Consider the following 14,089-nt stretch of genomic DNA (forward strand, 5'->3'; position numbering starts at 1 on the left):
TTCAGTGTCAATTTCATGTGTTTTTACTGTCATTTCTGCAAAGGACAGGGACAATCTTGGCTCTCCCATGAGGTGCCAAAGCAGTGCCCCTGCAGAAAGGGGCAATGTGGGTGCAACGAAGATGCTGCAGCTTCTTAGAAGCTTCCTCCCACAGTAAACAATTTAGAGGCTAGATATAATTCATCAAATAATTATCAGCATGATAGCATATATTTCACTTTCAGCAGCAAAATGGAATTGTAACATGTTTAAAATAAATATTTTGCTTTCTTTTTGCTTCAGGGCCTCAAAAACAGCCTTGATGTTGCTTGGAGCACAAGCCACAAGATGCTCTGGAGCAGCCCCAGAATGATGGAACCACAGAATCAGTTCGATTGGTAAAGAACTCTGAGGACATTTAGTCCAACCCATGACCGRACACCAACCCTGTCAACCAGACCATGGCACTGAGTGCCACGTCCAGTCTTTTCTTAAACACTTCCCGGGACGGTGACTCCACCATCTCCCTGGGCAGCCCATTCCAATGTCTAATCACCCCTTTTGGGAAGAAATTCCTCCCAATGTCCAACCTGGACCTCCCCTGGTGAAACTTGAGGCTATAYTCTCTTATCCTGTCSCTTGTTTCCYGGGAGAAGAGGCCGACCCCCACCTGGCTACAATCTCACTTCGGGAAATTGTGAAGAGCGATAAGGTCACCCCTCAGAGCCTCATTTTCTCCAGGCTAAACACCCCCAGCTCGACATAGGAGTTACACTCCGGATCCGAATTCGTACTCCCACAAAATCCTACAAATCTCTTTCAGACTCACCCGCAGCCCGGTGTCGGGAAGGGGCCGGGACGAGCGGGCGGGGCCGGGATCACGATCCTGGGAGGAGCCGCCGGAGCTCGGCCCGTCCCCGCCGCCGCGGAGCTCCATCCCCGCGGCTCTCCATTGGCTGCGGAGGCTATTTATACACGCCGGGCGGAGGCGGGTTCTCTTTCGGCTCCGTGCCGCCTAGGCCTCCACACGGCGTTGTCAGCGTGAGTCGGGGCTGGGGGGGGTAGCGGGGGGCGCGTTTCCCGCTGTGTGATAACACCGGGGGTCCTGTGATAACACCGGGGGTCCTGTGATAACACCGGGGGTCCTGTGATAACACCGAGGGGCTCTGCGGTCCCTCCGCCGAACGGGCCGGGCCGCGGGAAGGCCGGGGCCTGGCGGCTGCAGCGCGGGAGGCGGCCCAAGATGGCGGGCGGGGCGGCTGCGCCTCGTGGCGCGTTGGCTCCGGGCTGAGCCGGGTCCCTGAGCCGGGTCCCTGTCCCTGTGTCCGCAGGTTCCCTGTCGTTGCTTCCAAAGGGAAACCCCACAATGTCCGGAGGCCTTGATGTCCTGCAGATGAAGGAGGAGGATGTCCTCAAATTCCTCGCTGCCGGGACCCACCTGGGAGGTACCAACCTCGACTTCCAGATGGAGCAGTACATCTACAAGAGGAAGAGCGATGGTAAAACGGCGGGATGCGTGGTCCGGGTTGGGCAGGTGGGATCTTGTGGGCAGAGCTGGGAGAAGCTGGCAAATGCTAGTGCTTGAGCATGATTTCTCCGTGGCCTGAAAAGAGCAGATGCTTTTGCTGAGCAATGTTAACTCAGAGAGTTAAAATAAAATAGGTATTTTTGAACAATTCTATTAGTTCTTGACAGTTTTGATTTTGGAATTTGGTAAATCAGTCACAGCCGGTTTGGGCAGTTACACTAGTTCTGGACTATATTGACAAAATGGTTTTAATATTTCAGTAGTATTTTCTGTTTCTATTGCTCTTCAGAGCAATAGATCAGTTGGCAGATCAAAGCTCTTAGCAGGCCTAGGTTCTTGATCGGTATTGGAAGTGTGGTACATTAAAAACATGAGGGGTGATGTTCATTGGAATGGCTTTCTACTAACTAGAATTAGACTATAATGTCCTCATTTCAAAAACGACAGTAAGATGCTGGAGCATGTACAGAGAGGGGCAGAAAAGACCTTTTGAAAGGTTCAGAAAATGTTATGAGAAATGACTGAAAGAGCTGGGTTTGTTTAGTCTTGTGAAGAGGCTCAGGGGGCCTCACTGCTCTCTACTACTACCTGAAAGGAGGGACCAGCCTCTTCTACCTGCCAGCAGTCAGAGGACAAGAGGAAATGGCCTTAAGATGAGACAGATGACATTTAGATAAGATAATAGAAAAAAAAAAAAAAATGGTCACAGTTTGGGTGGTCAGACAGTGGAATAGGTTGCCCAGTTACCATCCCTGGGGTGTTTTAGAGGGACCTGGGTATGCTGCTAGGTGTTATGATTCAGTGGTTACAGTGGCAGTGCTGGGCAGACAGTTGGATGGGATGATCTTAAAGGTCTTTTCCAAGCTTGGTGATGATCTGATGATTCTATGAATTTTTGAGTAACCACAGCCATGTGGCAGGTTTAATGGTGGAGGAATACTGTCCTGTTTTAGGATCTTGTATTTGCTGGCTGCTCTAAAGGCTTTTGTTGCCAATAGGTATTTACATCATCAATCTGAAGAGGACCTGGGAAAAGCTGCTTCTGGCAGCTCGTGCCATTGTTGCCATTGAGAATCCAGCTGATGTGAGCGTCATTTCTTCCAGGAACACTGGACAGGTACAGACATCAGGAAGCCTGCAGTCTCTGGAGCTAGACTCCCTTGCCATGCATCATTACCTGTCAGTGACAGCTTGGTAAAAAAGGCAATAAAACCAGGAATGGTTTCTGTAAATGTGTTGATTGTGTTGCACTTGGCATCTTGAAACAGATTTAAAATGTACTCCCCATGTCAGGGTGTTTGATAACTTGGTTTTCTTCTGTATCCTTCTTCCTGTTGGATTTCTGTCATGTTAGTGGCCAGTCCCCTAGTGGCCCATTCCCCTCAGAAGTACTGTGGGTCATTGGCACTAATTTTTTGGGGACAGTAAGCACCTGATACAGAAGTTGTCAAAGAAGACATTTTCTCTGTTATTGAGCACCATGTAGTAGCTGGTATATTTGTAATTTTAACTCTAAATTTTTAGCAAAAACGTTCTGTTGTAGAGGGTAATAGCTTGTAAATCTAATTACTCCCTGGAGTTTGTGAGCTTCATTTCTTTAGGTAACTGCAGGTGGAACCACAAATGTTCAGGAGATTTGGAGGTGAATTTCTGAAGAGATTTGGGGGCGAATTTCTGAAGAAAAAGCTTGGTTTCCTGTGGGCTTGACATGCACACTGTTAAAGCTTGATGCTGAGGTCAGTTTCTGGCCAATGAGCTCTCAAGTGTCGGAAGTGTGCAACAGCAAAGGATGGCAGGGTTTTCGCTAACGCCAGGAGAGGGGCTCCCTCTAGGATTGGAGTTTGATAGTAGGCCCTGCCACATGCCTTAGAACTTGGAAGCTGTTGCAATTGAATAAGAGCTGCCAGTTGCTATTTTAATGGACACAGCTACAATTTGTGTGTATTTACTACTAAGCTTTATCTGTAGTTCCTGGATAAGGAAAGTGTGTAGAAATAATGGAAGAAAATTTGCTTTGCCTCTTTCACAAGGTTTTGGGTTTTCCCTCTTTATGATTTGACTTGGAGAATTTGGAAGTAAAGCATGCATGTAACTTTAGGGGAAGAGAAGGATTTTTTTCTGTAGCCTGACTTGGCAGCTGGTGGGTATGTTCTTTTAAACTATTTTCAGAAACATTTTTTTTGTCTTCTTCTGAGGTGATGAGTCTTGATTTCACAGGAATTGAAGCAAATAGTTAAATTTTATGCATGTTCTCTGACAGTGCCTGGGTGACGTGGTTGAAATGCACTTATGCCACTTCACCTTTGCTGCTTTCCTCTTGCAGCGTGCGGTTCTGAAGTTTGCTGCTGCCACTGGGGCTACTCCTATTGCTGGGCGTTTCACCCCTGGCACCTTCACCAACCAGATCCAAGCTGCTTTCCGTGAGCCCCGGCTCCTGGTGGTTACAGACCCCCGGGCTGATCACCAGCCTCTGACAGAGGCATCCTATGTCAACATCCCCACCATAGCCCTGTGCAACACCGACTCCCCGCTGCGCTACGTGGATATTGCTATTCCCTGCAATAACAAGGTAACACTTGTGATATTCCAGGCAGCTTCCTCCAGACCATGCCCTGGGCTTCCAAGATGGATTCTTTGTGCAAAGGAGGGTTGGCTTGTATCTCATGTGTCTCTTGGGGAATGAGCTAATTAATGTCTCGCACAAACTGGCAAGCAGGTGGGGGGGAGGAAGAAGTAAACTGCACACAGTTGGAGCTTGGAGCTGAGGCTGGTTTCTGGCCAAGGAACTCTCAAGTGTAGGACGTGTGCTATAGTAACGTGGCAGGACTTTTCGCTGACACCATGAGGGTCTTGGTGGCCCAATGAGTGGAGTTTGATAGTCATTCTTGCCACAGATCATGAATATGAATGAAAGATAAAGTGAACTGATGGTGAAACTGCTCTGAAACATCACTTTGCCAGAAATCACCTGAAAGGTAAAGTCTAGGAAGATGAGAAACTATCTTTGATCTCTGTCTAGATGTCAGTCAAAATGAGTGTAAGCCACATCTGAGCGTGTGTGTGAACTTTGTTTATTTGGTCAAGCTTTCAGTTTCTTTATTCTAGCATATGTGGTGAGCATAATCCCTGTGTTTTGGATGAGATTCACGTGGTGGGGGCTCACTCTCACATGAGCAGTGTGAAACTGTAGCAGGAGAGTTACTTCAGGCTCTGTTGTGTACAGCAATTCAGAAGCTGAGGACCAGAAAGCACAATGATTTCTGCAGAGATCTGAACATGTCATTGGGAACTTGTAAAATTGCCATTTTTTGAGTCTTAAGTACATAAGTTTAGACATTGACAAGTAATGTTTTTCTCTCCAAGCAAGAACATTGGATTGTGTACAAGTATGTCTTCTGCTCTCTCTGTGAAGGTTTAGCATCACAACAGCTCTTACCTACTTTCTTCTGTTCAGGGAGCCCACTCAGTGGGTCTGATGTGGTGGATGCTGGCTCGGGAGGTCCTGCGCATGCGTGGCACCATCTCCCGTGAGCACCCTTGGGAAGTCATGCCTGACTTGTACTTCTACAGGGATCCTGAGGAGGTAGGAGCCTCATGGCAGTCTCTCCGAGATGTTTTGCTTGTGCTCCTATCCTGTGGTCCCGTGTGTCTGCTGTTAAAGACAGGTTTTGGCAATATAATGATTTCACTTCACACTTCATTGTGGTGGTTGGTTAATTATATTGCCAGCTGGTGCCTGTTGTTTGATGTGTGATAGTAAGGGTTGTGCTCCTGGGAGACTCAGGCTGGGCTTTTCTGTTGCAGATTGAAAAGGAGGAACAGGCAGCTGCAGAGAAAGCAGTCACAAAGGAGGAATTCCAGACCGAATGGACAGCCCCAGCACCTGAATTCACTGCTCCTCCTCAGCCTGAGGTTGCAGATTGGTCTGAGGGAGTGCAGGTCCCATCTGTACCCATCCAGCAGTTCCCCACAGGTCAGTTTGGTGAGCTGTCTGGAAAGGGCTGGGGTGTATTGTGGGTGGAAGGAGCTGGGGAGCACTAAGAGTTGTTGTCTTTGTGGTTGCAGAGGACTGGAGCGCCCAGCCTGCCACTGAGGATTGGTCAGCAGCTCCCACGGCCCAGGCTACTGAGTGGGTTGGCACTGCCACAGAATGGTCTTAACTTCAGCCCTGCTGTACTATGAAAGAAATAAAGTACTAATGGTTTAGTACACGTTGTTCTGGTATTGCTTTTTGTAACTTGTTGGCTGGTGACGTGTGGGTGATGTCCTCAATGGGGCACAGTCCTCAGCCGAAGGTGGGGTGTGTGTTACACCCTGCTCAGTGGAACTGGGGGCTGTGGGCTCTCTGCCTGCCTGCAGCAGCTCTGTGGGCTGCCCCTCCTGTCTGTGTCAGTGTTCAGCACTGGTTTCACATTTCTGCCTTCCTTGGCTCTGCCCTGATGAGGGAGACAGCAGTGTCCTTTGCTCTCCAGAGAGGAGGTGGTGAGGTGGGGAAGAGCAGTCTGCTTTTGGTTGGGGTTTTTTTTGTCAGCCTTGCTGAGTACACCCAGATGGGGTGTTTTTGTCACTCTGCCTAGGGTTTCACAAGTTTGCAGGGCTGGGAAGTTTCTGGTGACCAGGTATGGGAGATGGCCTGACTGCCCAGCGTGGAGAACAGAGCCCTTGAGTGGGAGCTGCTCCTCTGATGGAATCCCAGCTTGTGCATTGGTATTGCCAGTTCCTTCCTCAAAAATACTGCAGAACTCTTCAGGAAACATCCTTCATATTAATTAATTTGCTTTAACTCTTTTGAGGGATTATATTGCTGTGATTATTAGTAATAATGGGAGGTAGACGCTTCAAGAGAAAATGGGATTTTGTTGAAGATTGTTCAGATTGGATCCTTTTTTCCATGTTGCTGAAGTCGCAGATTCTACTTTCTGTACCTTAAGCATTGCCAATCAATCTGTAAAGAATATTTTCTCTTGGCACACATGGTCTTTTAATTTTGCTGTAATAGTGAATTTTAGCTGTAAAGAAATCTGAAGCAAGTTATGTAAGTTATTGCAAAATATCTGTCCAAAGGAGGCTGATCTTTCTTCCTCTTGTTTTTACAAGACAAGGTGACTAAAGATTCTGTTAATGAACAGCTTTTAGCCAAGAGGCATGTTAGCACTTCACCATTTGTTCCTGAAAGAGCCCTCCCCGTTCTGTCTGTTGGTGCACTGTGTTCCTCAGATATGTGCTTGTGGCACATCCTACAGTACTGTCCAGCACCCAGCAGAGGGAGGCTCCTTCCTGCCACCTGAAGTCTGTTACTTTTGTGTCAGGATGGGCTGAGAAGCTTGGTCATTTTAGGACTATGGGTGGGTATTGTGGCTGGGGTGGGAACAGCCACATGTTGATTGACACCCTAGATCTGACATTGCTCCAAAAAATTTGTTGGCCTGAACTTTGTTTTCACTCTGCCACATCAAAAATTTCCAAACTCTGAGCTTAGTCTTACCCCAAAATGCATTGAATCTCTGCTATTACTGTGTCACCATTGTCCCTTTGCTTCATCTGTTGTGTAACTTTTTTATGCAAGTATGTTCCAGTCATCAGACAGCTCCTGTGTGGGTGATGGTGCCGTTTGAAATCAATCAGTTCTGAGTACTTGCTACTGAAATACTTCTGGTATGTTACTGGAATGTGGTTGTTTTCATTTGAGTGTTTCCTAAAGTATCACTTTGACTTTTGTGACTGTCACTCTTGTAACCGAGCACTGCCCGTGACAGGTGTATCTGCACAGCTGGATCAGGAGACAGATCTGTGCATGTGGATTCAGAATCACCTCTTTGGGTTAACGGGGATAGAGTGGGAGAGCTCATTTGCCTGCAGCACTGCAGAGGGGATGAATTTCAGCCTTTCAGAAAAAGCGGCAGCCTTGGCTGTGACAGCAGAGGACGCATTGCAGGAAGGCTGTGATCCTCAGGTCGTGGCACAGGAGTGGAGACAGCAGCACAGACATAGCAGAAAATCATGCATCTGCCAGAGCTTCACATGTCAAATGCCTGGCAGATGTAATCTGCTGAGGCAGTGTAGAGGAATAGGAAGAGGAGGGAGAAACTAATCCTAGAGACACTGGCTTGTTTATTGCATTCTTTTTCTGCTAAGTGCAGTGTGGAATAAGGAAGCAGAGACCTTGTAGCTTGTTCTGGATTGATCTGATTTGACCCAAAATGGCTTATGTGGAGGTCTCCATATAGTGACAATTTCCATTGAGGGTCATGGTAGTGTTTCCCTTATCTGTGACCTCTATGTGTTTCATTTGGGTTGATGGAATTGGGTTGAATGGGACTAGGTGGGCTTCTTGGGATAGCCTTCTTCCACAGTTGGTCTCAACAGGAGCTGGCTGGTGTTGCTGGGAAACACAGAACCCCTTTGGAGAAATTAGCTTTTGAAGATGCAGTGTGATCCATGAATCTCTTATAGGCACATGCTTTTTAATTCCCTCCTTAATTTATGTGCCACTATTCACAGATGTTCCTTTTCCCCTCCAGTCATTTCTTTGCCCAAATAATCATGATATTTTTAGTATCCATATATTGCAAGATTACACCAAGGCTTTTCTTTTGCAGGAAGCAAAGGGGTTTATGCACAGTTGAAGAGATTCATCTCTTTACTTTAATCCAGGCTGCAAAAATGTTCCACTCTTTGCATCTGTAGTCTGTTTTGCTTTGTGGAACTGAAAATGCCTATAGGATGGATGTTTGATGCTGTCTTCTGGAAGTATGGTATATCCACATTGTGAGCCCATTTACTAAAATCAGTATACCATGTAAATAACCATGCAAAGGAAACTGAGGTGCGTGTGATTGATGAATTCACCTCACTGCTCCTCATAGGAGGCTTCTTCCCCAAGCAGGACTATGAGCAGCATCTTGTAATACATTTTTTTTCTTCCTTGGATTAATTGCGTCTCGATGCAGATAGACTCCACATGAAGTAAAGCACATGGTAAATCTGCAATTGTCATGAATGCAGCATTCTCCAAATATGTATCTTGAACTTTTTTAGGCCAGATAAGGCCTGACATCCTGAATGCAAGTGTCCTGGCAGAGTAAATTGAAGAGATTCCAGATTTACCTCATTGCTGTAGGACCCAGGTGTTGCTGGAGCATCCCCCCACAACCTGCAGCTTCCAAAGAGACATGGGCCAGCATTTCAGGCAAAGGTTCTCTGCTCTAGCCAATGTGTGGCACCACTGGCTCCCAGCCCTTGCAGCCTCGAGCTTGTGAAAACAACGAAACCTCTTGGTGTGAACTTCGTCTGCACTGAGTCTGTATGGCAGGTGAAGTTAAGAGTTGTATGTTGCACTGAGAATGAAAAACATCATTGATTATCAGCCGTGCAAACAGGCAGACTGTGATAGGTACAATCTCGCTATATTACAACACTGACTTTCTGAATTTCTTGCTTCGTTAGGCCTTGATTTCTGAACCTGTTTATATTTTCTCTCTTAATACTTGTGCTTTTAGGAATACTTGCTGCCATTTTCCTGCTGTCCAGCTTTGAAAGCATGTAATTTTTATTTATACACTCAGTCACCAATGAACAAAACTACATACTGAAGATACCTTTTTGATTCTATCTCTATAGCTGAAAGAATGTGTCTTTTTTGCGATGCTGCTTAAACCTTCACTTTATAAGGTTTATTAACAGACTGAGTTTAACTAATGTGTCTTCTCATGAAACAGAATCCTAAATATTTGTGTCAGTTTTTGTTTCACTGGCTACAAGATTGYCTTTACTATACTGTTCAAGCATGAATAAAGTTAATTCTGAAGGGACACATGATACATCCTTTGAAATTATAGTTCCCTAACCATGCTCCGAATACCAGAGTTGGTAGAAACCCTTGTTCTTCATGCTAAATGCTATTATACCACATGCAGAAGGGTTCCTTGGGTTGAGTCACGCAGCTCACTTGGCTGGTGACCTTTAGGCAGGACAAGGGGTACCGCAGCACATCTTTCAGGGACAGTTTGTGTCCACTACCCTTAGGGGCTGGGTTTTAGCAGCCCCAAAGTGGGGAGCAGGGCCTATTGTATGGACAAGAGTTGGATGCTGAGGACTGAAACAACGTTTTGGGTGCTCAGAGGGCTGATACACCCTCCCACCATGTATGTGTTTTTGCAAAGCAGGGAGCTCAGCGTGAGAGGTGCGGCACATTGGGCAACTCCGAGCTGCTGTGCCACCAGGGCAGTCGTGCCGAAGACTGGGGCAAGCTTTTGCCGAACAAATCGTTCCTGTGCCGCGTCGCTCCCGCCTGATGGGTGGGTTGCACAGCTGCAAAACAGGAGCGTGGGGATCACTCGCCAGTCTCCAGTAGATGGGGCTCTTATTCCTGCTTTGGCCGCGTTTCGGCCGCCGCTGGCGGTGTGGCAGGAGAGCTGGACGGAGCGGGCACCCGCGGGATGCTGATTCCTTCCAGCACAATGGTGCCGTGTCACAGAGACCATAAGACACCCAAAAAAACCCTCCAAACAACCAAAACCCTACTGTTTTCATATAGGTGTCTGAGTGTTAAAATTGTTGCCTTCACGCTCAGCTGCAGACCTTGATCTTGCATTTTATTTCCCTAGGGGACCACGTGCAGGATGCTGCTGGCTGTGAGTGTTCCTAGCTGAAGAAAACTCTGCTGGAAAGTTTCTAATTAATCTTCGCTATTTGGCTTATTGCTTCCAGCAATTTCTAGAGTGACTAGTCTTCTCCAAAGCTCCCAGGTATACAATTCACTGCACCTGTTGGCTTTGTTTATATATGAAAAAATGAAGCAGCACATGCGGAGAGGGAGGGAATCAGGTGTGTGCCATTTCTCCTCACTTGTTCTTTTGCTGTTAGACTCTAATTTGAGAGGAAAGATTCAAAGAAAAAGGCACCACCACTTCCCTCTCTGCAGCACAGTTTCTGAAGGCTCCTTTAAGCTACAGGTCTGCTCCCAGCTGGGTTTTACAAGCCCCAGGTACCACGGGTTGAAGTGTCTCCTATCCTTTTCTCACAAGGACTGGTATGGGATAGGAGTGAGTGTGCTGTTGGCTTTTCTTCTCAGTTTTGTAAGGTAAACTCATTTTGTTGGTGTGCTCTAAGTAGCTCTCTCAGAAGGGCTGAGAAGTCTATCAACTACTTTTCCTGATTTCATTGGTTCAACCCTTTGAAAAGTTTTGTGATAGATTTTAAGTCTTTTTTTTTTCTTTTTTTTCCCCTAAGGATGTCTTGGATTTCTCCTTGACTTCTATGCTGCCCCTGCTCCTTGTTTTAAATTTTTTTTTTTCTGTGAAAGTGCCATGTTTGTGTTTATTGTTTCAAAATGAGTACTGGGATTTCTCAAACTGTACCTTGAATATAGAAGCAGGAAGTCAAAAAAAAGTGTCAAATCATCATAAAAATGTCAAATCTGAGGTTTGTGATTTAAAATATGCCAAGTTATCAACTCTGTGTGGTGCCTCAGAAGGATGAATGCTCTGTCAAGCCATTCTTTTGTGGTTTGTGCTGTCTCTGCTCACCTGGGATCTGAAGCATGGAGCTTGCTCTGTTAGGTAAGTGTCAAGCTTCTGCACTTCCTTAAATTTTATTTTAAATTGTCTACTATTACAAGAATAGTGTATTGACCTTCCCTTCTAGTGCCCATTTGGTAGGCAATGCTCTTCTGCTGTTACAAAAATTGCAACACAAAACGTGGAGGGGAGCAGTGAGTGCGTCCAGTGGATCAGTGTAAGGCAGAGGGCAGCAGTGTGGGCAGGAGGGAGCACTGTGGGCTGTGGAGTTCCCAGAACTGCCCAGAGGGTCCTTTCTCACCTGGCCAGGTGGAACAATAGTCTCAAAAATAGTTTAAACAGCTGTTACTCTCTGAGGCTCTGCCTTGCCTTCCATATTCTTTCCCCTGAATTCAAATTCCTGGTTGTGCCAGGAAAGGGGGAAACCCTTTATTCTAGGTGGAGATTTGTTTTTCTTCCTGGATTTTGGGTTGGAGGAGTACTGTGAGCAATGTGCTCACCAACAATGTGATGGTTTTGGCTGTTTGGTGGATAACCAGCTCAGATATGTCACCTAGCTTCAGTGGCACTGGGGTAGTGTTGCATAGCCAGGTATTGACTTGTCCTGTTACAGCACAATTAGTTTAGCTCCTCAGAACCACCCAAAGGTCATAAAAAGCTACTTACTCTCCATGTCACTGGCATAGGTGTTTGGGAGGACATAAAGTGCTGAAAGAGCATGTGTGTGGCACTGGCCTTTCCCTGGAGATGGGTTACCACAGATTTCCACCCCTTCTGTGCAAGGGAATTGCATTTGTCCATGGGTCAATCCTCAGGGCAGTGCTAAGGTAGATGCTTCCTCACTGCTGGCTTTCTGCTGCTGTGGCACAACCCCATTCCATGCAGGGTTAATGACAGAGGTGTGGAAAACTGAGCAGAGGATGCAGAGAGTTTCCTAGGCAGAGCTGCAGCTGCTTGTGAAGAAAACCTTGCCAGTGGCTCATTTGTTCTGTTTGCAAATGCAGTATCAAAATGCTTCTGCAGCCTTTTCCTCCAAACCTGCTGGGCTTCTTGGGRAGCAGCAGCTGAGTTTGCCAGGGCCCTCTGCAAAAGCCCTGCAGCCCTGGTSCTGGAGCTGTGTCCATCCTGCAGCAGCTGCTGATGGAGCTGGGGCCCTGCAGGCTGCAGCAGTGCTGGTGTGGTGGCAGTGAATCTCCCTTATTGTAGAGGCAGTGTTTGTACGGTCTGTCCAAGCTGCTGTAGCAAAGTGCCCTGGCTAATGAAGGAGTCATGATTTTTATGATGGTGGTGGGGTTTTTCCTCTGCTCCTGGCCCTGAGCCCTCCAGGTACCTTATTAAAATAAATCTGGTAATAGCCTTCATATTTCGAAGATCCTAAACATCTGGCAAGGCACTGAATTATTTACTGCTGCTGCTGCTATGCAAAAAAAAAAAAAACAACAAAAAACCAGAAAACAAAAACAACCCAGAAGTCCCATGTGTGTGAAATGTTTCTTAATTAGAGGAAGGCTTGGAAATGCAGGCTTTTGTAGGAAAAGCCTTGGCTACCCCAAACAACTTTGCTTTGAGGTGGGGAGAATGGAGGAAGGGGGAGGACACAGTTGCTTTGGATGTGTCTGCAGCTGCTCTTCCCTGGAAAAATGAATTAGTAACATCGTTAAAATAATGTTCCACCTCCTACTCACCTGATCTGTACTCTTGATCACTGTGATGCCTTGTCTGTCCTCAAGCAGTCCAGGTAACAGTGCTGTGCTGCAATGGCTGTTTTCATTTTATTTTCAACTGAGCTGAAGCTATTTTTCCTCCCTCCCACATTGCCAGGAGAGGGGGATGACATTGGCAGCTTCTGCAAGCATTGCTCGGCTCCTGAAGGAGAAGCTCTCCTGCTTTTATATCCTGCAGCTGTTTCYTTGCAAAGCTTTTTCGCTGCTTTATGTAGTCGTGGTGGGTGCAGTGCGTCCTCGCCCCCAGGCTGGTCCTAAGGCAGATGCAGGGATGCTGAATTTCTCACCCTTCTGATTTCCCATTAAAGATGTTCAATCCCACTCTGGCTGCCTTGGCTGTGAGCCTCCAAGGAGCACAGCTGAGCTCAGCACTGGGGATTYTTCTGTCCCACTGTTGCTCTCCTGCCTAGCTCTGGTCCCCAGGAGGTGCAGAAGATTCTTAGTGGTTGTCCCTCTCCTCCCCATGGCTTCTCTGCCACCTTCAGGTGACTTTTGTCCCCCTGGGTCTTTTCTTGGGGGTTTGATGCTGATGCATATAAAGCTTTTGCCTGCTGGGAAATGACATCTGTCCATCCATCCCTGGGTGCCTGTCGTTCTCCTCCCTCCACCTGCGTGCTTGGAGCATCAGCTGCAGAGAAATCTCTGTGCTTCAGTGCTTTCCAGTTTTGCTGTCAATCAGGAAGGAGTGGTGCAGAAAATAATATCAATTCTGAAACATTTTAAAAATCCACTCATCTTGTTCTCAGTGCTTGTGTAGATACATGAACACAGACTGTCCCCTGACATGTGAGAGCTTCGTGGCTTCTGTTTGCTGAGGTCATGGAGGACATGGGAGTTCTGTGAGTAGCACTGTGCAGAACCAATTTAAGATTTAGAGACAATGCTCACATCTGGATTTGGATGTTTGTAGATGTCTGAATGGAAGGGGACCCCAGGGAGCTGGGTCCTGTGACTGCAGCAAAGCCAAGCTTTCCTGTGTTAGCTTAACCCAGMACAACATTGTGTTGGCGTAGTCCATTTAACACACAAGGCTGAGTTCTGATTCAGCTTTGATGACTACATTGTGTGAGAAATGGGCCAGGACCTAGAAATTCTGGKGTTTCAGAGTAGCTTTTTMCCCCASGGGAAAACTGTAACTGAGCATTTGRGAGTGATAAAGCCTTGGCTGCAGATGAAACTGGGCTGCCACCTGCCAAAGGACAAGCTGCTGCCTCAGGGCTCAGGCAAATGGCAAGAAAACCATGACAGAGAGGAGAAAAATCCCCACGGCTGTCAGGCTGGAGAGCTGATAATGTTGCATGCAGCAAGAATCAAAATGGGGGAAATCACTCTTTTAAAGT

The 14,089-nt window shown here is 46.8% G+C and overlaps 1 protein-coding gene and 2 non-coding genes across 3 annotated transcripts; all 3 read left to right on the plus strand.

Moving 5' to 3' along the window:
• Window positions 1-938: 938 nt before the first annotated feature.
• LOC130583974 (40S ribosomal protein SA) lies at window positions 939-5,716 on the plus strand. Its single transcript, XM_057383685.1, has 7 exons — window positions 939-1,020; window positions 1,311-1,478; window positions 2,506-2,624; window positions 3,831-4,076; window positions 4,962-5,090; window positions 5,312-5,480; window positions 5,573-5,716. The coding sequence occupies exons 2-7, from the start codon at window positions 1,346-1,348 to the stop codon at window positions 5,665-5,667; spliced, it is 891 nt and encodes a 296-aa protein (XP_057239668.1). The 5' UTR covers window positions 939-1,020; window positions 1,311-1,345; the 3' UTR covers window positions 5,668-5,716.
• Window positions 3,215-3,372, plus strand: LOC130583976 (small nucleolar RNA SNORA62/SNORA6 family). The gene has a single exon (XR_008966474.1). It is a non-coding gene; the product is annotated as a small nucleolar RNA SNORA62/SNORA6 family (small nucleolar RNA).
• On the plus strand, window positions 4,245-4,403 carry LOC130583977 (small nucleolar RNA SNORA62/SNORA6 family). The gene has a single exon (XR_008966475.1). It is a non-coding gene; the product is annotated as a small nucleolar RNA SNORA62/SNORA6 family (small nucleolar RNA).
• Window positions 5,717-14,089: the final 8,373 nt, after the last annotated feature.

Source organism: Malurus melanocephalus, unplaced genomic scaffold (genome assembly GCF_030028575.1).
Source record: "Malurus melanocephalus ecotype Western Australia unplaced genomic scaffold, MMel_1.1 scaffold_652, whole genome shotgun sequence".
In the NCBI taxonomy this organism is placed as follows: Eukaryota; Metazoa; Chordata; class Aves; order Passeriformes; family Maluridae; genus Malurus; species Malurus melanocephalus.